This window comes from Martes martes (assembly GCF_963455335.1).
Source record: "Martes martes genome assembly, chromosome: 8".
NCBI lineage: Eukaryota > Metazoa > Chordata > Mammalia > Carnivora > Mustelidae > Martes > Martes martes.
In genome coordinates, this window is record NC_137895.1 from 40,548,363 (window position 1) to 40,573,346 (window position 24,984).

The 24,984-nt window shown below is 35.8% G+C and overlaps 1 protein-coding gene across 1 annotated transcript in view; it reads right to left on the reverse strand.

Moving 5' to 3' along the window:
• NAV3 (neuron navigator 3) overlaps positions 1-862 on the reverse strand; it is a gene marked incomplete at its 3' end in the record, with an annotated part of 387,672 nt that extends 386,810 nt beyond the window's left edge. Inside the window, exon 1 of the mRNA XM_080811183.1 lies at positions 209-862. Coding sequence (XP_080667309.1) covers positions 209-451 — 243 coding nt within the window. The 5' untranslated portion in view covers positions 452-862. The remainder of the gene's footprint in view (positions 1-208) is intronic.
• Positions 863-24,984: the final 24,122 nt, after the last annotated feature.

Below are 24,984 nucleotides of genomic sequence, written 5' to 3' on the forward strand. Positions count from 1 at the left end.
AAATTTGTCAATGACTTTTGCTACAACCATAAATTATCAATACACTTTACATAAGCTAAATATTTAGCTTTTCAGCTGCACAAACTACTTACTTTCTTATACCGATGTTCCTCTACCACTCCCCATTTCACAACATGCTTTACATTCCACCTACAAGGAAATCTGCATTTTAACTCTGTACGTCTGCAAGTAACCTTCAGCTACTAACCTTACTGTCTTCTGTCTCTTTAGCTTTTTCTTGGAGGGGTTTCTTCTCTCCAAATTCACAGGTTGATTTTAATGTGAGCTGACAAGAAAGCATTGAGCTCTCTGTTTCAGTAAGTTCCAAAGGTCCTGAAGAATAGGGCTGTGACCCAGTAGTGCCAAGATTTGGTATCAGAAGAGCAGTATGAACAGGCTTTGACCCAACAGCTGGCTGTCTCAGTTTTGAGGCAACCCCAAGTACAGGCATGGCTTCTATAAAAGTATCTTCTTGCTGCCAAAGAAAATGCTTCTAACCTCAGTCTGGTAGACTCCAACTTTAGTATTTCCAGAACAAATACTTTAAACAAAACTAGCGGTCATCATGATTCAAAAAGAAAAAAAAAAAAAAAACCCTAATAATATAACTTCCAGGAAGAGGCAAAACTTCCCTTCATCTTTAGTTAAGTATCTTTCTTTCTTGCTGGCTCAAATGGCTTATATTCTCATCATTCTCTCTCTCTCTCCCTCTTAGTCTCGCTCTCTCTCTGTTCAGTGAGTCAGTGCCTATGTAATATTAAATACTCCTTTGGGGAGTAAACTTTTCTTGAAGGTAACTGTTACAAAACTCCTTCTCTAGGATTAAAGAGCTCCTAGTTATATGTTTTCCTTCCACTACAGCAGTCTGAATCTGAGCGCTGAGAATAAAAAAGAGGAGAGAAACAAAAGGAAAAGTTCTCAGTCCAACTGTCAAGGCAGCCAAAAGACCACAATAGTGGAAGGACAGGAGCTCTTCCTGACTTCAGAAATAACCAGCCTACATTCTCTTTTTAAAGAAAACTGTATTTCCCCCAGTTTAAAAAAAAAGAGAATGGACACGATTAATGGCCAAAACAAACAGCTGTTGGAAGAACTTTTAGCCCGGAAACAATCTCAGCAATGAAGCTGTTTGTCTGATTTCCAGCTATTTTTCACTACTGACAGCCATGAACCACTGTGCTCATTCTGTTTTATCCCATGAAATCAGGTTAAATTCATGCCACAGTGCAACTAGCTAAATGTGTTAAATCACTCAGCAGACTATACCTGCCTAGGTTATGAAAATACAGTAAATGCAGATGGCAAGACTAGATATATAGCAATTATTGTTCTAAATTTAATAACAATAATAATAATAATATTCACAGCTAACATGTATGTGGAATGTTTTATATAGTAGTTACTTCACATTTAACCAGTGGGACCACTCAAGAATAGGCACACTTATTCTCTCCACTACAGAGAAAGGATAAGACTCAGATTCATATAAGTAATTTGACCAAAGTCATACAGTTAAAAAGTGCAAGGGCCTGTACTCTTTAGAGTAACTTAAGAAACCACCTTAGAAACAATTTAAAATAACGCTGTTATTCAAGCTCTTTAGGTCCAAACTAAAATCTTAATGAACTAAATATCCAAATATATACTCAGTGACTATGAACAATGCTGCTTCTGTCCATAAAATTATTTTATAACACTTTGATTATGTTCTATTTCTGGTAAAAGCATGTCTAGATCCATAACAAAAGCAAGGGGTGAGTTTTTAAGAAATATCTGAGATGCATACAATAATGTCTTTAAAGTAGCTGCACTTAGACAATGGGTATATCGATAAATTCCTCCATCATTTAGTAAATATCATATTTATGTGATAGTGTTGAAATTTCAATAGTATTGCCTAATAACAGGAATTTATTTCATATCCCTTGTGTTTTAGTTGAAGATCTTAAGACACAGATGTACTCCTTTTTTTCTTTATTCAGAAAATCTATGTTATAGTCATGAAATATTTTAAGAATTAGTAATATTACAAGTGACGTTCCTAGAAAAATGAGTGGACATTTAATGGCCATTCAATAAATAGTAGCAATTATAAGAATCATAACTATTATTGTAGAAAATAATCTCTCTATAGTAAGAAATTATTCTTCTACTACTTCCAACTCTATAAATTATTTTGTAGTTTTAGGTAAGAAGCAGTAATTTACAGATAAAAGCTAATAATTAAAGTTGAATTTGTATGTTCTTTTGATATAAACATGGAAGAAATTCAAATACCAATTAGAAATCTTGCCAACTATAAAAAAGAAAATAACTCAAGTGGGATTTACTCAATTGTATTTTAAGAAACAAATATAACACTAGAGGCAAGAAAGACATGATCACTCTGAGGAAGTAAGTTACTTTATAATTAACAAGCCATTAACACACCATCCCTTCCAGAGACTGTAAGATATTGCAAAGCAGGATATACTCACGTTCCTAAAATGGGGTTTAAAGTATTTGAGAAGACACATGCATCCTGCAATACCCACATAGCAAACAAAATGGCATACCCAAAATAATAGGACTTGTGGGGAAAGTAGCTTCTGGGAAGACCATTGAAAACATGCAACTTTGGGAACAGATCACTAGCAAACACAATATCTGTACCTTGGAAGATGATCTGTACCACCCAAGCAAGAAGGTCAGCCCAGAGTCTAAAAACAAACAAGCAAACAAACAAAAAAACAAAGCAAACAACAATGCTTCACAACTGAGGGGAATGACTGGCAATATGTTAACTAGAATTGGTAGGTAAAGGGGCACCTGGGTGGCTCAGTGGGTTAAAGCTTCTGCCTTCGGCTCAGGTCATGATCCCAGGGTCCTGGGATCGAGCCCCTCATCGGGCTCTCTGCTCAGCGGGGAGTCTGCCCCCCCCGCCCCTACTCTGCCTGCCTCTCTGCCCACTTGTGATTTCTGTCTATCAAATAAATAAATAAAATCTTTAAAAAAAAAAAAGAATTGGTAGGAAAAATCCAGCTGGAAGGCAAACTCTGAGCCAACAGGCTTGCCACTGGAATGGGCACAGGGTGGGGGCAATGCAACTACAAATATTTAAAAGCCACATAAGACAAGGGGTATGTTCCTTTGGTCATGGAGCCCCTGATATAGGTACTTGGCTTTTTTAAAATTTTTTAAAACTGAAAGGGCTCCCATTGACTATTTAGATCAAAGCTGAGGGCCTTCTTTTTCCACCCAAGGTTATAATTCAACTCTGACTATTCTGCCCCCTTGGGGGGATAAATTACATATAAAGCTTTGCAACTTCTACATTACACTAACATAATTCTATTTACCAATTGCAGGTGAGCTAATTGGTATTTGAGAAACATATGCCAGAGCAGAACACACTATAATTCCCAATATAATCAAATTGAAAAAAGCAAAAACAATAAAAACAGTGCTTACAGTCAGTAAGATGTCTTTTCACTTTGAAACACCTTTTGCTTATTGGATGATATCATTTCACTGAAATATAGGGTTGAAAACAATTGCCACTGTTGACCAATTCTACGAAATAACATCTACCACCAAGAGCAATAAAAACTAATTTATTCTAGAGAATTTTTGGTGTGCCAAGAACTGTCATCCCATTCCATCCTAAAAAAAATCACCTTTGAGTAGGTGATGACAAAGTCCTGGAAGAGTTAAACAGTTAGCTTAAAGTCACAGAAAATGGTTTTTATTAATTAGTCGATTTATGTATTTGAAAGAGAGAGAAAGAGAGGACGTGAGCATGTGATAAAGGGGAGGTGCAGGGGAGGGGAAAAGGGGGGAAGGGAGAATCTCAAGCAGACTCCACACTGAGCACAGTAGGGTTCAATCTCACAACCCTGAGATCATGACCTGAGCCAAAACCAAGTGTCCAATGCTTAACCTACTGAGCTACCCAGATGCCCCAGAAAATGGGGTTTATCAAACCAGGTTGAACAAACCATCTCCTACAGTGCTTGCTAAACATACAGATTACTGGATTCATTCTAAACCCACCAAGTAAGAATCATGAGGGCAAGGGAAAAATCTGGGAATAGAATTTAAGTAAACTGATTCTCCTATACACTAAAATTTAAGGTCTATATTTTAGATGATTTGTAAATTGACAGTTCAGGGAACAGATTAAAATTGTACTGCCTAGAGTCAAATCTCTATTTCCCCACTTATTAGCTGTATGAATTTGGAAGTTGGTATATATCAGTTTTACCATCTATAAAATGGGAAAAAATAATTTCACTCCTTTTACAATGTTGCTGTGAGAATTAAAAGAATTCAATGTATGAAGTCATTAGTATATGATCTGCCACATTGTAAGTGCTCAATAAATGTTGGCTATTAACGTTATAAGACATATAATAACCTTAAGAATTATCGAGGTATGGGGCACCTGGGTGGCTCAGTGGGTTAAAGCCTCTGCCTTCGGCTCAGGTCATGATCTCAGGGTCCTGGGATCAAGCCCCGCATTGCATTCTCTGCTCGGCAGGGATTGCATTCTCTGCTCGGCAGGGTGCCTGCTTCCTCCTCCCTCTCTCTCTGCCTGTCTCTCTGCCTACTTGTGATCTCTGTCAAATAAATAAATAAAATCTTTAAAAAAAAAAAAAAGAATTATCGAAGTAAGGTCAAGAAGCATTAAGTGAAAAATTTGGCCCCGATCATAAAGGTTAACAGAACTGAGCTCAGGGGAAAAGACTGAAAATTTTGGAAAAAAGATAAATGACTTGTCCTTTCCCTGAAATACACTACCTTCTAAAGCCAAGCTGAGGGGCACCTGGGTGGCTCAGTGGGTTAAAGCCTCTGCCTTCGGCTCAGGTCATGATCCCAGGGTCCTGAGATTGAGCCCCGCATTGGGCTTTCTGCTCAGCAAGGAGCCTGCTTCTCCCCTCTCTCTCTCTGCCTGCCTCTCTGCCTACTTGTGATCTCTGTCTGTCAAAAGAAATAAATAAATCTTTAAATCCAAGCTGAGTTTCAGGCAATAAAAGAATTACAACCTAGCTGAATTATAACATCAGTGATTTTAAAGATAAATAATAAAACTTCATGAAATGGACAATTTGCTATTATTTATTTATAAGAAACAGAGAAAGAAAAAATAACCAACTACCAATCAACACTAAGAACATGCTTACAAAAGGATAAAATATAGAATACAATTGGCTACTCAATTCAGAGGTTTGCTAAAATAAAGAGAGTCACATTTCCATGAAATAAAAATTACATGTAAATTTCAGCAATTCTAAAGAAATAATTCAATGTAACCAGAACTACAGTAAGATGGAAAATTTCCTTCATTCTAAAAAGTTCTCTCCCTGCCAACCCAGGCAACCAAAGAAGTATTTTCTGACATTGGTTTTATTTTTTCTAGGATTCCTTTTAATTGAAATTATGCAGTATTTTAGTGTCTGGTCTTTTTCACTTCGCATAATGCTTTTGAGATTTATCCATGTTATGTGGATCAAGAATTCTTCTTTTTGTATGGCTGATATGTGTTCCGCTGTGTGGATATAGCACAACTTGTTTATGCATTCACCAGTTGGAGGATATTACGAATAAAGGTCTACTAATATTTGAATAGTTTTGTGGTGATATTTATCACATGTTTGCATGGATGAATAACTAGGAGGAAATTGATGGCTTATTTGATAAGTAAAGTATTAACTTGTATTAAGAAACTGTTAAACATCTTTCAAACATACTATTTTAATCTACTGCTAGTGATACACAGAAGTTTTAGTTGCTCCACGTGCTCATCAATACTTCATATTGCAAATCTTTAATTTTAGACATTCTAGTGAGGTGCAATGGTATATCAGTGCAGTTTTAACCTAAAACTTTTCTAATAATGTATTTCCATTGAGTGTATTTTTAGTTTATTTGTCATGCAATCCATATATCATCTTTGATTGAAATGTCTGTTTAAAATGTTTGCTCTTTTTTTTTTTTTTTTAAATCTTACTATTGAGTTTCAATAGCTCTTTACATATTTTGGAAACACATGTTTTCTTATATAGACACTTTAAAAACATTTTCTCCCAGTCTGTACAAGGTTCTTAAGAGAAAATTCTCCATATATTTCTCACATTTTTGCAGTCTTGGCACCAGACACCATAACTGACTTCACTTTTATGCTGAAATATGTTTTGAAGAATTTTCCTTGTTTTCAAGCAAACAGGCATGGAAGATAGAAGAAAATAGGCTTGAAAGATAAAAGTGGTGGGCATTTCCCTCTGAAGCAAAGAGTAGTCTTATTTACTGCCTGTTATAAAAAAAGATAATGCCTCCCACAAGCTAAAAATGTGAGGCAGCTTTGCTCACAACTAATTATAAAAGATTTGTGCTCCTTAGGTTCAAAGTTTCTCTTCTATAACCCAATTCAAGGCATGTGCAGACATCCTCTGGTCCTTATCACGTTGTCCTGTAGAAAATGGGGCTTGAGGAACTTGCACAAGAAGATGTGATATTTTCCTATTGCTAATGCTGTAAGTAATAAATTGACCCTGGTCTCTAAGGGAGGAGTGCAGTGTCCTCTGCCAGGTAGTCTGTTTCAGCATCTTTTATGAAGATGCATCATGTTAGCTTATTGGCTTGTAAACAGAGAAAAATCCCGTACCCTTCATAGCTCTTGATACCCATCTGTTATCTTAATATTGTCTTTTAACAATATTGTCAGTTTTTGCTTTGTGTGTTTTAAAGCTTTATCATTGGCCTTATGTACATTAAAGATTATTATTTCCCCTTGATGAATTGACTCCTTTAACATACTTAATGAAAAGTCTTTATTTTTATTTGTTAATATTTCTTATTCTGAAGTCTATTTTCACAATATATGATGATTCTTTTGATTACTGTTTGGTAGAACTTTTCCATCTTTTTACTTTGAATATGTATCTTTACATGTAAAGTGGATTTCCAGCAGATGATGCATATTTCACCCTGTTCTTTGATTCTGTCTGACAATCTATGCCTCTCAACTGGAGTATTTAAACCATTTCAAATTCATGTAACTATGAAGATGATTGGTTTAAGTCTACCATATGCCATTATTTTTCTATTTGTTCTTTATTGTTTTTCCCCTTTACTGCCCTCTTTGGATCAATTCAATTTTTTAAACTAAGTTAGAAATTTTCCTTCAGTATTTTCTTTCAGTATTTTATTTTAAAGATTTTATTTATTTATTTAACAGACAAAGATCACAAGTAGACAGAGAGGCAGGCAGAGAGAGAGGGGGAAGCAGGCTCCCTGCTCAGCAGGGAGCCCCATGCGTGGCTCGATCCCAGGACCCTGAGACCATGACCTGAGCCGAAGGCAGAGGCTTAACTCACTGAGCCACCCAGGCGCCCCTTCTTTCAGTATTTTAAAGATGTCTCTGTTTTCAACGTGCATGGTTTCTAAGAAGTCCGTTGTAATTCTCATCTCTGTTCCTCTCTATGTACTGTGACTATTTTATTCAGCTTCTGTTAATTTTTTTTCCCTTTTACTCATTTTTACTATGTTTCTTCTATTTTGTGTTCATTGAACTTCTTTATAGCTTTGTCAAATTGGAGAAATTTTTGACAATTATTTTAAAAAGTATTGGCCTACTTCCCTCTTTCTTTCTGGGGCACTCATTACATATGTGTTGGACCATTTGGTTTTCTTCCATAGGTTACTAATGCTCTGTTTATTCTTTTTTTTTTTTTAAGATATTATTTATTTGAGAGAGTGAGAGAGTATGAAAGGAGAGAGGGTCAGAGGGAGAAGCAGATTCCCCCCTGAGTGGGGAGCCAGATGCAGGACTCCATCCTGGGACTCCAGGATCATGACCTGAACCCAAGGCAGTCACTTGATCAACAGAGCCACCCACATGCCTGTCTGTTTATTCTTTAAATCTTTTTAACTCTGTTATTCATTTTGCATTCAATTAGCTTCTGCCTCTATATTTTCAAGTACACCAGTCTACTTCTACAATATTTAATCCGTTGTTAAGCTCATCCAGTGAATTCTATTTCAGATAATACATTTTAAGTCTCTAGAAGTTCCATTATCTCTGATGATCACCCTTTCTCTTCTCATCATATTTATGTTTTCTTCTACCTTCATGAATTTAGGGGCATATTTACAGAAGCTGTTTAACATTCTTGTCCACTGATTTCATCATCTCTGTCATCTTGGGGTGTTTCTATTAATGGATCTTTTTTGCTTCAGGATATGAGTCATTGTTACACTACTTTTTGCATGCCTGGTAATTTTTTACTGCATGTTAGACATTTTGAATTATACATTGTTGTGTGCTGGATTTTAAGGTGTGTTTGACTTTGTAACAGTACACAATTAAGCCACTTTTGAAACTTTATTATAAGCTATGTTAAAGAAAGCACAGAGAAGCTTATTGTCTAGAACTAATTTAATAACACTCCTAAAGAAATACACTTTTTTGGACTCTAACAAATGCCTCATGCCTTACGTGGTTTCTCTACTTTCACTGGGGGAAATCCCAAGTATTCTTAGACTTGTGTGAGTTGTAGGGCATTGTTTATCATATGGCTTCTGGTGCTTCTTTCCTTGGCCTTTGCTTGTGTCCTCTCAGACATGCAGAGTTTTTTCCTCTGTAAAACACTGAGGGCAACATCTAAGTTTTCAGTGTCCATTCTCATTCTCTCATTCTTTCTCTCTCCCATTCATTTTCTTTCTCTCTCTCTCCACAGTTTTTCTTTTCTAGTACACTGTCTGAAAAATTTCAGACCTCTATACTATCCTGAACTTTGATTTCAGTCTCTATAACTCAGCATGACTCCTGATTTTATTTGAGTTTTCCATCTCTACTCTGTGATCTGGAGATTATCTCTAGAAATTCAGCTGACACAACAATAGGATTCTCCTTTTATTATCCTTCTCTCAGAAATCATAAAGCTGTGATACCTTTTGTCCAGAGGCTGAATAATATTGTTTTATACACTCTCGTCCAGTTTCTAGTTGTTTCAGGTAGGACAATGTATCAGATCCCTCTTAGTCTACAGTGTCTAGAAGCGTAAGTAAAGTGTTATATTCTTACTTCTTTTTTTTTTTCTCAATCCATCCTGAAAACATACTGGGTTAGTTTTTCACATTAGACCTCAAAAACTTCCACTGGTTTTTTAGTTTTCTTCATCTAGCTAAGAACTAAACCTTAGGGAAGAAATATTTTGTACTGACAGCTTGCAAAGTGTTTGACTGACTGAATTAGATTGTCTTCCAAATCTAATGAGAAAATATAAATAATAAAAAATATAAGATATAGTGATCATGGAGTTAAAACTATTCTCCAGACTTGTCTTGAAACACTTAAAACACTGAGGTCTATTTTAGAATATCTCTTGCCAGAATCCCTATTGGCATCATTTTTTTTCAGGGATCTGGGAAAAATCTGATACATAGAGAAGTATTAGACACATAGTATATTTAAGGGGGCAACAAGCCAAGATATGCCTTTATTGTGGTACTGCGAATGGGAAAAGAAGGTAAACCAGCTGTCTAAAACATAAAGGCAGGTGATGAGTACAAAGAAGCCAATAATAAAACAGTTAATGGACATTTGGAAATGCACGCAATGCCCATTCAAATGAGGAACAACTCAGGAAAGGTGGAAGCTGCTTATATCTGCTCTATGACATACATTTACCATTTTACAGGCTTCCTTACAATATGCTACTGATATAGATAATTGAGCAAATAAAATTCATCAAATTCAGAAGGCTGCTTAACCATGAAATATAATGAAAAGCAAATGTAGTGAGCTTTGAAATGGCATTGCATGTTAGACTCTCCCTTTCAGAATATCATCCCCCAGAATCAAAAATACATACATCTGGAGAAAGGACAGCTATTTTATTAAAACAAAATCTCTTCGATAGTCTTGCCAGATAAATTTCAGTGCTCCAACAAGGCAGGAGACCCTACAAATCTAAAGAAATATTCAAAAAGGACATTGACAACTTTTAAAATAGTTATATTTGAAAGAACTGTTCTTGTTGGCATGCATGTACAAAAATACATTGTGTTGGGGCACCTGGGTGGCTCAGTGGGTTAAAGCCTCTGCTTTCGGCTCAGGTCATGGTCCCAGGGTCCTGGGATCGAGCCCCACATCAGGCTCTCTGCTCAGCAGGGAGCCTGCTTCCCTCTCTCTATGCCTGCCTCTCTGCCTACTTGTGATCTCTGTCTGTCAAATAAATAAAATCTAAAAAAAAAAAAAAAATACATTGTGTTATAAAGGTAAATAAGGGCATCTTAACCCAAATCATGAGAGTTTGCTCCTGGGAAGTGCAGCCAAATAATTTTGGGCATAACACTATATAAAACATTATTTTTAAAAGTATCTTTTTCACTACTGTTCCCTTGCCACTTTTATTACTTTCAGCTAGTTTTGAATATTATATATAAATAACACTTGCTTAAAATAAAAAGGGATGACCCATCAAAATATAACTGTTTAAAAGGTAAAAATAAAAATGTTGCTTGCAAAGGTTGTACACTGTAACTTGTGAAGAATCTGTAGGAATATCACTTGGAATACCGCATATCCTTATATCCCAAACACCCCAGAGCATGTAATATAACCACTGCCCTTACTCTTTCAGAGTAAAAGTGTTAACTATCCTCTGCTTTATTTAAAAAAAACTGAGGGTGCCTCAGGTTTCTTTTAAGAACTGACAAGAAATATTTTCTAAAGTTCTCTTTTTAAGCTATTTATTTTTATGTTTTAACACAGGGTAGCAATATAATCACCTGTGATTTCAACTCAAAAACTGAATTAAATAAATTGCTGCCTGTGATCAGAAGATATTTCCCTTAGTTCCAGCAAAGGGAATTTAAGATATGCTAACATTCATATCCAATCTACAAGACCACCCAGAAAACCCACTCAAATCAACAGTTTCACAAAGGTGGTCTTTATCGAATCGTGCAACATTTTACTGAGAACTCTGGGGATATTTCAGAATAGCTGTGTGCATGGGGCCAAGGAGTGGAGCAGGAGGGAGATATTGAGAGATTCAGCAAGATCTACTTATTATGCAACCTACCTGAAGACATGGAAAAGAGAATGGGGAATTAGATGTGTGAAAAGAAAATCATGGGGTCTACTGATTAACCTCCTATTATTCTGAGTATATTATTCAGCTCTTTGGTCAGCAACACAAAATTCTGTATGTATTCTAAGCATCTGTTTAATCCACTGAGCAAAATTAGTGATCCTGGGCCACCACTTGAGGTTGTAGTGCCTTTTACATCTGGAGTGCAGCAGGGCCCAATGTTCTCAGCTACATACAATGACCCTATTTTCAATGGCCCAGAAATAAGATGAGACCAATAACTTGAGAACCATGTTCGTCTGTCAGGAATATCTCATCCATTAGATTCAGAAATATATAGAAAATAGACCATCAAGAGAAGCAAGCTTTGAATACATCCCTAGAAGAGAAAATCTGAGTGAATGAATTTGAAGATTTCCTCTTCCTTCTTATCTGCCTTCACCAGAATAATCTTTATGTATTTTCTATTACTGACATTATTTTTATCCTGACTTCGCCATCTGTTTTCTGTGCCAATTAGTTTTCTCAATCAAATGTTGATGTCCAGATATACATTTTATTCACTTCCGTATTAGCTGAGTCTCGAGGGTTCCTTTTATTGAAATTTCAGAATGAAAGGATGATTTCTGATAGCAATAGAGACTGTTGTCTAACTCTTTCTTACATATTCTTTGGTTATTGGTTTTATGAACAACATATATGTTAACCTAAAATATCTCCTTCCTGTTCTAAATGCTTAAACAGTGAAAATGACTGAATTGAAAAACGTAATGTTGAAAAAGTATGACAGATTTCTGTAAAGATTATTTTTAATTCAAGAACTTTTTTTATCATCATCAAGATAAGATACATAGAATGAGCTTCTTATTTTTAGCAAAGTTGAAATTTTAGACTAAGACTGTGATTTCTATTTGTGTTCTTAATCTTTTACCCTGCACTCATATATGCTTGCTAAATATTTTTACAACGTTCTGTTTCTTATATCCCTACAATGCTTCCACAAAATATTTCTAAGCTTTAAAGGATGGGCAAGGATGAAAATAGAAAAAAAGAAAAAGATAACTAAGCTTAATATCCAAAATTTTAGTCTACATTTCTTATTCAATAGCTATAATTTTTTTTTATGAATTGGAGAGAGTCTACAAACTTAAAAGAAGTGAGAATGAAGAAAATTTTGCTGATAATCTGCTATTTAGTAGCTGGCGATAAACAAGATTTTTATCTAATAGAAGAGGAAGTTCAACTCTTAGTAACCTCAGATTAAAATTCTCATTATTAGTCAACTCTTGTACATTCAGGATGAGTAGCATATGTATACCATAGTTATGTTAGTATTCAGTTCAGGTATAAAGGCAAAAGGGAGTGAGGTGAGGGGGAACCACTAAAAATATTTAGAAGATTCCCACTGGTCTCATAAAAAGTTCCCAGATACATCTATTGCTGCCATGAGCCTTCTCTTTGCCAAGTTCTATAATAGCAACAAGAAGCTTTTGAAATCAATCAATTCCAGTATCACTGACAGACACCATCTCAGTCACTGGAAAGGCCTGCAATGGATTTTAAGAATATAGAGGAAATTTGCACAGCCAAAATAAAATGAAATAAAGTACCATCAGATTTGCTGAAAATGAGATGGGCTGAAATCTATCAACAATGGGTACGACACATATAGCATGTGAACTTGGAATATAGAATTAGGAAAATAAGCAATTTGCTAACTTTTAAAATAATATGACTTTTCATTAATTAAATCTGGCTATTAATGGGTACATTTATTTTCATATTCTTTATCACAAATAAACTAAAATCCCTCATATATATTTCTGAAATGTATAGAATAAAAGCTTCTTCTCCCAAATTCAGGTAGGATAAAAGGTAAAATGTCAAAGATGAAAAATAGTCTATTATTTGTTTCCTCTGCCGGAAACACTTGCTGATGGACTCCATCAGATATTAATTTGGCTTCTTGCAAATGCAATGACTTACTCCTGCCTTTCCTAACAGAAGTGATAATTTTTACATGAGGCCATTGCAAACAAATGGTGTTAGCATTCACATACTCTCAATCCTGGGTACAACACAGCCAACTTCCCACACTTTGCGACAAAAAAACGGGCAAAGCAAAGCAAAACTCTTTGAAGAAACATAAATGGAAAGTTTCATAATTCTAATTGGATAGGATAGATTCGTCTCCCATAAAGCCAATTTCCCTGTTTCCTATTAAACATTAAACTTGTTAATTAGAAATATATCATTTTCATAGGACAGTTTTAAAAACCATGCCTGAAAGTACATGCATGCTCGAAGTTTTATTTCTGTAATTCTTTCTGGAATAATGGCATATATGCATTTTCTACCGTACATATTCCAGATTCTCATGAAAGAAGAGATTTGGGATTTCTCTGAGAAGAACATTAGGAAAAATAAATTCAATTGTATGTATTACTAAGAGTTATTTAAATTATTAAACTCCCATTTTCCTTGAAATTGCCTTTTGTTTATATTCATCAAAAAGGAACCCTTAACTTTCTCCTGCCCATGTGCTTTCTTGTTGTCTTGCTCTCTCTCTCTCTCTCTTTCTCTCTCTCTCTCTCTCTCTCTCACACACACACACACACACACACACACACACAGAGCACATATTTATTTGACCGCACCTCAGCTACTAATTCACCTGCTTAATGCATCTCACTTAAAAAGTACTTTCTGAAGAGCCTGAAGCTACTAAATGATAAAATCAGATTCTACGGATGTAGGCCTCTTCATACTGCTGAGGAAATATGCAAAAATATTGCCTGATCTCTGGAAGATTCTTAGAAACCCATTTCCCCAGTTGAATTTACCGCTGAGGGTTAAACGAAGATAAATGGGAGACCAGCGCCAATGTTTTCCCCACCAGCTTGCATCCCTCAGCTGGGTTTTAAGAACTATCTTACATAGCAAGCATGTGGAGACCATAACTGCTACAGTGTACATAAACAAGAAAAATAATGAAAATAACACACCATGAAAACTATAATAAAGGTGAAATGACCATTTAATTGCACATCTGGCAACGTGAAGCAGTGAAAAAGAGAAAATGCTTTGCTGGAGAAACCTCAGGAGAGGTTAACATTTGCCTCTGCAGTAAAAAAGCAGAGTGTGGTCTTGACAGGAGCACTAGAACTTTGCAGAGCATTTTAATCAACAAGTAATGCTGTCAAGGACACTTTACAGGAAAAAAAAAAAAAAGGAAATAAAGAAAGAAAGAGACTTTTTTTTAAATATTAAGTAAACTCAGCAGCTTTTCCTCTTGAGTTTTTCTCCAGAGGATTTGATTTAAACAAAGCATCTCTGGCAAAGAATAAGGCTTATTATTCCTTCACAGACTATTCAGTGTTTAAGTGTGAAATTACCAGTAAATCTTAAAGATGGTAGAGCAATTTCAGGCAATGCTAAACAGGAAGCTCCATTTCCATGAGCTTTAAAGTCTGCCTCTTCTCTCTCTCTCCCATTTACACTTTACTGGGGCCATTTCTTCTTATGCGTTTGAGACCCTACATAAATTCCAAAAAATGTACCCCCAAAACGTCTACAGTAAACGAGGGTCAATAAAGAGCCAATCAGAAGATGCAAAGAGCATGACAACAGATTAGAAAGGAAGGGATAAAAAAAACGAAAATAAAAGGAGCGAGCACAGTCTGATGGTAGGAGGTAAAACACCAGCTCTGCAGGTATACCTTCACTAGATCCAGCTTGTTGATTAACAAGAATTCACAACAATAAACACGTATTTGGAATTGACCACTCTCTCTCTCAACTTTAAGCTTTAAAAGTTCACTGAAAAACAAGCACTTTGTCCATCGTTTAGGGATCATCAAGATGCTTAGAATTGAGCAGAAACATAAAACCCTACACCTCCATTACTTATTTCAAATAACTTTTTACATATTTGCCTTTTAATATAAAAATCTAATTTTTTCTCCAATCCTGGCTTAGGGATGGGGGCGGAGGGGTGGCAAATAATAATATAACAAAGTAAACATAAAGCAAAGTAGAACAAGATAATGTGCCTGTCAGGGATAGTGCAAGCCTGCCATGCGCAGTGGGGGTGCAGGAAGAAGAGAGCTAAGCCAGCGTGGGGCCCACAGCTGGGGTATGAGGGTGAAGCAGAGAACCGTGCTTGTCAGAGGCTACCTGGTGGTTTCACCTTCCTTCCGCCAGTCATTTGTACTTGCCCCGAATAAAGATGCAGGATTTCTGGAGTGCCCTGAATGATACATTTATAGGAAAGTAAGCAAAAGGAAATAAATTCCATCATCAGAGCCTATCTGAAAATATTGACCCAGTACCAACTCTTTTCTGAAAATGAGAACAGTGATTTTCCAGTATATTCACTTTTAGAAAGGCTGACAAAGTCCTTCTCTTCACAAACATGTGCCTTCTCTGATGGAGCTAACACATTTACTTACATATCGACCACATTAGGGGGCGGTCAGCATCTCTGAAAATCTAGATGAAAACATTAGATGATATAATAAGTCTATCTGTGCTTCCAGACTTTCTGCTTCTGGTATATTTAACAGCTTTTACTCTTAATCCCTTTCCCACGAATATCACATTCATCTCCCCCAACACATCTTGGTAATTATCCACGAATCTCCTATCCATTCTTAATTATTCTTCCCTCAAGTTTCTTCCGGCCTTTGAAATTCCATCTTCTATTTCCTCAATATTCCTGCTTTTATTCCCTGCATTCTAAAATCACTTGATATATGAGTTTAGCTCAATATATAATTTAATGCATTTCAGTTTCTCACCTCCCCGGTGTACACTTAAATATTAAGGGGTTCCAAAATATCATAAATTATCAATAAAAAGTTATCCAGTTTTCCTTAGACATCAGATTATTATTTTATTGGAATATCTAAAAATTGTTAAGTACCACACCCAAGTTCTAGTTTTGATAGATCATACTTGGCAATCTAAAAATTACAGTGTACTGTTCAGAAAGGATGTGGAGATGAGATGTATGAGAAAAACAGATCCGATGAATTATGACAACTCAGGAAGCCATGACCACACTCTGTATTAAAACTAAACTGTTCTAAAATCAAGTGATAATTATATGAGACTATGACATAATTTTAAAAGCTGCAACTTACTAGAGATCATACATACAACAATTTAGAAAGCTGTTTATCAGGGCATATATCAGGATTTTTCTGATGCATTATATTTAACCTAGCTAATCATAGTAGAGACCAATAGCCTCTCCAAACATTTAAAAGGAAAGGCGAATATTTATTGTATGCTCCTGAAAATACATACGCTGTTATCCTAGCATTGAGAAAATAGGAACATCTTCACATAGCAGTGTCTTCCTAGAACAAGATATTCAAGTTTCACCACTTGGATTTTTAAAGTGATTGCATCACTGCCCACTCAAGTATCCTCCTGCTCAAGGCAGATCTTCATTGGCTACTATATGGACAATAGAAAAAACTGTGATGCCGTAAATAACAAGATTGCACTGAGCTAAATAGTAAGCTATGACTAAAATTACTCTCTGCAATTTATTTGCTTTTTGCATTATTTATTTATTCAGACTAGAATTTTACTTTGAAATAATGAAGAACATCTGACTTGTGGTGAATAGAGCCAGAACTAAAATTCAAGCAATGTGTAATCCTTCCAACAGCAGTGCTCAGCACCTCGTCCATGACACTGCTCTACTCGGACGTGCCTAACAGTTCCCGTCCCTGACAGCTTTCAAGGACTCTTCCGTGATCAGTGCCAGCTTAAATGATAGCAAAATCAGTACATCTTGCTGCGTGCATCTCCGCTCTCTGGGAAAATAAAAATTTCTCTTCCTCTCCTCAAAGTGGGGATCACACTCAAGGCGCTCTTGAAGTTTCTGACCTCCCTGATTCACAGAACCAGCAGCAGCATTCCAATCACAAGCCAGCGTAGAGATGGTCTTGGTTGAAAGCTTGTACCTCCAGTGTTTTACTGTTTGGCTCTTGTTGGTTTTTAATCACAGGTGAGTCCCACTAATGGGCAATTCCTGTCTAATAAAGGAGGAAAGTAGGCCTGCGCTAGTGAAGACTCCCATTCTCAGGTTACACACTGCTTCCCCACAGTTTCTTAGTCCATTTCACAGAACCCAGTTTTCTTCCCCCGTCCTTCTGTAACTGCCTCTGCTTACCACACATCAGTTGTTTTTATTGGCTCTAACCCAGTCCATCCTTTTGAATTCAGCCTCCTTTCCCAGTTGTTGTTTTCTTGGTGTAACATTTCAAATAAAGATCTCCATTGCTTTGGTGTCACTTTATTTATTTCTCTTTTAATTTGCATAGTGTAGAGTTTGGTGGAAGTAGAGTTCAATGCCAGACCATGGCAGAGAAAGCAGGACATCTGACTTGGAGACCACAGCTTCCCAAAGGATTGAGAAATCTGTCATAGGAAGGGAAATGCTAAGAGTTGTTGGGATGTTCTCCCAAAATCAGAGTTTTCCTTCAACTTATGAAAGGCCATGTGTCTTCTTGGGCATTGACACATCACCACCTCTGAAAGATCAGACTTGTGACTGGTTCATAAACCTTTTGTATGACATTAGGTCAGTGTCTTTAACATTGTCTGGCTTCAGAATCACCTGGAGAGTTTGCTATAGCACTGATGGCTAGGCCCCACCCACAGAACCTCTGAAATGGTTGATCCGGGTTCTGAGGATTTGCTTCTCTAGCAAGTTCCTAAATGCCATTGATCTCAGGATCTTATCCTGTGAACCACTGTTTTGTAGTGTACCATAAAGAGTAGAGCAAGAAACAGGATCTACTTCAAAAATAACTTAGATGCCAAAAAAAAAAAAAAAAGTACTGAATGATATGAGGACATTGGCATTTTAAAATTTGCGACTCTTTACTGAAATATTTTTGATTAGCACCAGACTTTAATCTTTCAAGTACTTGCTATTAGTCACATGAACCAATCTAGTACTGGCCATGTGGTTGCTGACCAGTCACATCCTTATGCTTCTTTTTGAACCATCACTTAAGATACACAACTGTTGTCTTCTCTAAGCCCTTTTGTTTGGATGTGTTCTTCTTTCTCCCAGGCTACTTTCTGTGGGATGGCTTTAGAATTAGGGATAGATCCTTCATGTGTGACTGTAACTACCAGAAGGAGGACGCAAAGTTAGTTGCTAACCAAACTGACAGAAAAGCTAAATCAATGAAGCTTGGTGATATGAGTGGCAGGAACTAATGGGCACTTTCAGGGCCTCCTAAGATCAATTCCAGATTTGTCTTTTACTCTGCTTAAAGATCACGTTCTTATGAAAGAAATTTGATTCATGAAACTTGGGTCACATTCCTATCCTTCAGCCAAGAAAAGTAAAATACCTTGATATATCATCCCACCAAGACAGTATCTAATTGCAATGGCTAGTTTCCAAAAGTAAATGAGTGTGCTATCAGCAAAAGAATTAGCAATAAATGTAGGGCAGGTGAAAACAAAAGATGTCCAATGCACACAGGTTCCTTGCTTGTATATAAACTGCCTCGGTGCCAATGGTTGAGAGAATCCCATTACCTATGAGAGTTCAGTGACTTTTTATTTACATAGATTGTCTGTATCAATTCTTGAGTTTTACTCAGTGATCAAATGTGGTTTTTATTATATTAGAAATAAAGTTCCTCAGTATTTGATTGCGACTAAATCTCTGATCTTTGAAGTGATCATGGAAATCAGGGTAGGAAGAAGACAATTATTAAATTTATTAAATTTCATTATTTAAGTTATTTATCATCATGTTTGACAGACTAAATGGTTGGGTTTCCATCAGAATAGGATTTCCAGATATTTCCAGTCCAAGGAGGGCATAAAGCAAGTCGAAGGACTAGAACTGGAAGTTGACGTTTGTTCCAATTAAAGAATTTCAATTGCGTGGAGTTAGCAACAGGATATGGGTTGTTATTTCAGGCTAGGGGCAGTAAAAGAAAACAATGGAAAATACACATCTCACGGAATGAAGGAATCCAAGGAGAATGGAAAATTTTTTTTCTACGCTTATGTTTACCAATTTGCTGAAAATTATGAAGAAACGTCAAGTCAAGGTTGAGGGTAAATAAAAATATGTTGACAATGGAATCAGGACTCATCAGTGAATTCATCAGCATCTCCTAAGAATAACCTTAATTGATGACCAATTTAGAGTATTATGAAGATAAAAAGGTAAGGGTTCAAATAAAACAAGAAGTAAACTTCAATTTTAAATTCATATGCAGTAGAAAATAATTATAATGGAGTAGGTTTATGAAAGAAACAATCATAAACTTAAAAACAAGTTTTCCATTAATGCAAAAATTTAAACTGAATACAGTTTTAATATTCACAAAATGATCTTTTCTTAGTATATCAAATAAATAGTAGGCCATAATTTGTCCCCAAATCACTATCATGTCATACAAATATGATCCAGCAATTTCACTCCTGGACAGATACCCTAAAGAATTAAAAACAGATACTAAAAAAATCACATGCACATGCATGGTCATAGCAGCACTATTCATAATAGCCAAAAGGTGGAAACAGACCAAAGGTCCATCAACAGATGAGTGGAAAAACAAATTGTGGTATATACATACAATAAAATATGCAGCCATAAAAAGGAATGAAGCACTGATATATGCTACAATGTGAATGAACCTTGAAAACATTATGGTGAGTGAAAGAAGCCAGACACAAAGCTTATACAGCATAGGATTCCAACTTCTATGAAATATCCAGAAGAGGTAAACACATAGAGACAGAACGCAGACTGGTGGTTGCCAGGGGCTGGGAAGAAAGAGGAAATGGGGACCAACTGCTTAATGATTACAGGTTTCCTTTTGAGGTGACTGAAAACCTTAGATTGAGCTGGTCGCTGCACAATACTGGCAATGTGCTAAACGCCACTGAATTGTTCACTTCAAAATGGTTAACTTTGTGTTATCTTATTTTACACCACCCCACTAAATGTCTCTCTCCCTTTTTTCCACTTATCCACGTCCTTGTCCTCTAGAGCCAGTTCAAATGCCATTTACTTACTAGGAACTTCCTTGACAATTCCAAACCCGTTAACCTTCACTTTCCCAAGTGTTTATGTTGCATTTCACAGTCAGTCGTTCCGTCAGCGGATATTTATTAAGAACTTACTATGTTTTGGGCACTGTAAAGACTTTTTGGTGAACCTGTTCTGACAAATGCTAAGAATTATTTAATCAAACTAAAGAAAGCCTAGCATCAAACCAACAAAAGTGCCTTAATAAAAAGAAACATTCCTTAAGACATAAAACTAAATAACCTGGCTGAGATTTGGTGGAGGGTGGTGATCAGGAAAGACTTCTCTTAATACATGTTTTATCATATGCTCTCTTAAATATGAATAACAACAATTAATTTTTGTAATTAAATTATAATATCCTAGAGGTCAGGAGCTTTTATATACTAGCAAATATGGCCAGGAACTATGCAAATTATCACTCATAAATGATAATGAGGAGCGCCTGAGTGGCTCAGTCGGTTAAGAGTCTGCCTTCAGCTCAGGTCACGATCCCAGGGTCCTGGGATTAAGCGCTGAGAAGGGCTCCTTGCTCAGCGTGGAGTCTGCGGCTCCCTCTGCCTGTACCCCTCCCTCTTGCTTTCTCCCTCTCTCAAAGAAACAGATAAAATTTAAAAAAAAAAAGTGATACTGAAAAAAATGGAAGAATGGTAAATGATGAGTAGACATTCATGGACAATAAAAACAGAGGGTGAAGAACTGCACTTAGAGAAATTTGTAGTAGTAGCTAAATACCACAATACTAACGCTTTATTCTTACAGTTTTAAAAATTCATCCACTACGCATGTTTACATGTCATTTTTGAGACAAATCTCTTAAATTGAAAAGGTTAAATTTTTGCATTTAAGAATTCTAATTGCTTGGAATATTTATTATCAGTAGTCATATCAGGGAAATCTGATTATAAAGGTATTTGTTTTATGTTTTATCATTGTTTGCACATTTTAAAAAATGAGCAAGTATTTTGAATTAAAATAAGAAAACTTAAGAAAATGGATTTACCATAAAGAAAATTTGTGACAATTAAAAAGAAACCTTAATTTGAATATTGGCCTACTTTTATTCGCAGTGTCTAGGCAGAAATATTTGTTAAGTAAAAAGAATTAAAACATTTTTTAAAAGATTTGTTTGTTTGTTTATTTACTTATTTATTTATTTTAGAGAGAGAGACAGAGTACACAGTGAGAAGGGGAGAGAGCCTTACTAGCTCCCTGGTAAGCATGAAGCCCAATGCAGGGCTCAATCCTATGACCCTGAGATCAAGGCCTGAGCCAAAATCAAGAGTTGGATGCTCAACCAACTGAGCCACCCAAGTGCCCCAAGAATAAAACATTTTTAAGAAATGCATTTGCTGACATTGTGCCTGAAATTTCTTAGTTCTACTTTAATTATTTCTAAAGAAAACTGTTTAAACCTGGAAAAGAAAGTCTGTTCAAGCCCTTGTTGATCTGTAAAACTGCCTTAAGTTTTAAAATATTTTCTCATTCTAAAAGTTATCAGTCTATTAATGAAATCATGTAATATTTTAAAACAATTATTCATTGAGAGCAGATTAGATTATTAATTGGCATAAAAACGTGTTCCTTATACATAGAAATGTGTAAAATAACTAAGAAATTCAGAAAACAGACCAACAGAAATAGAAATTAAACTGAAAAAGAAGGCAAAACCTGGATCAATCTTGAGCAGAACAGTTTGAATAGTCAGGCATTTGAGAATCTGGTTTTAATAGATCCTTGATTTAATATTTTTACAACAGTAAAGGTGACAAGCCAATAAAAATATTTGGCAATTCAATTTTTGCTGCATTGGAGCAACCAGGAACCCAACCAAAGGCAGATCTGATACAAAAACCAAGTACATATCTGCCAAACATTAAAGCCAGAATGATTTGTAATTCACCGTGGAAAAAGCCACACAACAGTGGTTTTGCTGTGAAATGGAAATTAGCTATTTAACCCAATTTAAATGACAGAGTTCAAATATAAAGAATAAACAGCTCACATCAATAAAGCATTTTTTTATTCTGAAATTTTTCATAACTAAAAAAAAATGAAGAAAGATAGTAACTAATTCCTCCGGTTTACTGGCTTAAACATAAAATAATAAAGCAAGCAAGAAAGCTAGGCAGTGTGATATTTGCTATTAAAATGTCATTGAACATAGGATGTTATATAATAAATGTACCCTTCTAAATGATCTTAAGAAGTTTTCAAGTATTAAGTGCATAAGAAGAATGTAGTTTTTAACGTTCTTTTAGGCTTTATTAACATAGTTTACTTCCAGGATGTTTACACTACCCTAGGATCCATTTCTAGAAACTAATTATTTGAATATCTCAGAGAAGGGTTCTGTTTTACTTTTGAATACCTAAGAATAATAGCAAACACATTTCTTCTTTTTCCTTATTTCCTTCCTAAAAATTTACAGATAAAACTGATTGAGCTATAAATGTAAACCACACAGTTAATGTAATATAAAATTCATGACACACTTGGGGCGGCAGAGTGGCTCTGTTGGCTGGGCGACTGCCTTCAGCTCAGGTCATTGATCCTAGAGTGCCAGGACTGAGTCCTGCATTGGGCTCCCTGCTCAGTGGGGAGTCTGCTTCTCCCTCTGCCTGTTGCTCCCCTTGACTGTGTTCTCTGTCCCCCTCTCTCATTCTGTCTCTTAAATAAATGAATAAAAAAACTTTAAAATTCTTGATAAACTTAACTTCTCAAATCTCCTATGTTTCATTTTCTAGAGTCAATTATTGTGGGAAGATTGATTACATTTACTATAAAATGTTATACAAATCTTTTTAGCTTATTCCTGTCCAGGAACTGCTGAACATCTAGACTATGTTTGGGCTAATAGAAAAGAGAAGGAAAAGGTGACATAGGTAGCATTAAAATCTATCCCAAGCCCTGTGGGCAAGAATCCTTTCCCATATTCTTATATTTCTGCAATACTTTAATGATGGAAGCTTCTTTTAAAAGATGGATTATTTTAAATAGTGGTTTTGGCCACTTTTATCTCTATACGTACAATTCAAGGATGTTCAAAATGGGGACCCTGAGAGACTAAATGACCATCCATCCATTCACTCATTTATTAAATATCCAGTTAGCAACAACTATAAGCAAAAGTGCTATAAAGAATGAGAGACAGAAGACATGGCATCTCTCACTCAGTAACTTACTAACTGAAAAAAAAGCTTAAACAAGGACCTTTTCATTTAGAAATCACTGAAGAGGGAAGATGAAAGGGTGCTACACACAAAAGGCTGGAGAATGGGGTAACTCTAGGACATGAGGGGCAGGACTCAGTTCTTTCAGGTAATATCCTGAAGTCTTAGGGAGCAACTTAGAAAAAGCACACCGAGTTGCATTAGTAAGAACAAAACCCAAGGAAGTAAAATTTAACTTTATATACTCAGTTTTCCAATTTTGTATGGAGCACATTACTTTTTTAGAGCTTTAGTATGAAACATATTCCAAGTTGAATTTTTATTTTCTAAAGAAATAATTTTAAAAAATACTAATGTTTTCTAAGTCTCTGAAAATCAGTACTGTAAGCACATACTATCAAGAGAGAAATTTCCAGGGGTGCCTGAGTGGCTCAGTGGGTTAAAGTCTCTGCCTTCGGCTCAGGTCATGATCCCAGGGTCCTGGGATCGAGCCTCACATCGGGCTCTCTGCTCGGCAGGGAGCCTGCTTCCTCCTCTCTCTGCCTGCCTCTCTGCCTACTTGTGATCGCTCTCTGTCAAATAAATAAATAAAATCTTAAAAAAGAGAGAGAGAGAGAGAGAGAGAGAGAAATTTCCAGAGGCTCTGGAACAGCCAGCATTCTCACCTTCTGGATGTATGTATGTACAAGAGAGATTAAAAAAAAAATGGTAAGACTGTGGATTTGGAAAATAGGAGAGGAAATTAAAATTCACATAATGATTTAAGATCAATACATATCCAAAACCACTTTCAGTCAAGGCTTAGTTTTGTTTACAGTTAGTTTCATGTATTCTACATGATGACAGAAATGACATATACAGTATGTTACATGATCATATAATTGGGAGAAAGGAATTGCCACTGACTAATGTCTATGTGACAGCCACTCTGCCAAGTTGCTTTCATGTACTTAGTTCACTGAATCTTCAACCACCAAACTCTGAGGGAGGGTATATCAATTTGTTGTTGTTGTTGGAACTAAGATCCTGTAGGATTAAGCGCTGTACTCAAGGTTAGTACGGATTAGAATCTAGATTAAAGAAAAAAAATTTTTTTTTCAGACTCTGATGCTCAGGTACTCTAATGCTCTAATACTCAAAGCAAAGAAACAGGTATTGGGTTGGTGAGAAAAGATGGCTGTCCGCTTTTTCTAATTCCTCTTTAACAAAATTAGAGAATAAGCTGAAAAATCATAATGTTCTAAAAAGTGATGAGGACCATCCTAGATGAATAAAGGAACTCTAAGAAAAAAATCTAATAACCTCTCATAAAAAGCACAGAAATAAATAAGGGGTTTTCTATTCATGTGTTTCATCTCACATATCTGTATTTACTAAAAAGTAGATCTGAAAAATATTCTCCTAATTAATTCTTCACAACTTATTTTAGTATAAACTCAGATATATAGGCAATTTAACAGAACACAGAGTGTGTTCTTACTTCATATTTTAAAAGTACATTTACATAATTATTTCTAAGTGAAATAATAAGTTGTTGATAGACCATAGTTGCTCCTATTGTACTTAAAAACTAAGTGAAAAAAATATCTATTTTCTTTCTTAGTAAATATTATAAAACGAAGGCTACTATCAAGCCAATGACTTAGGCAGG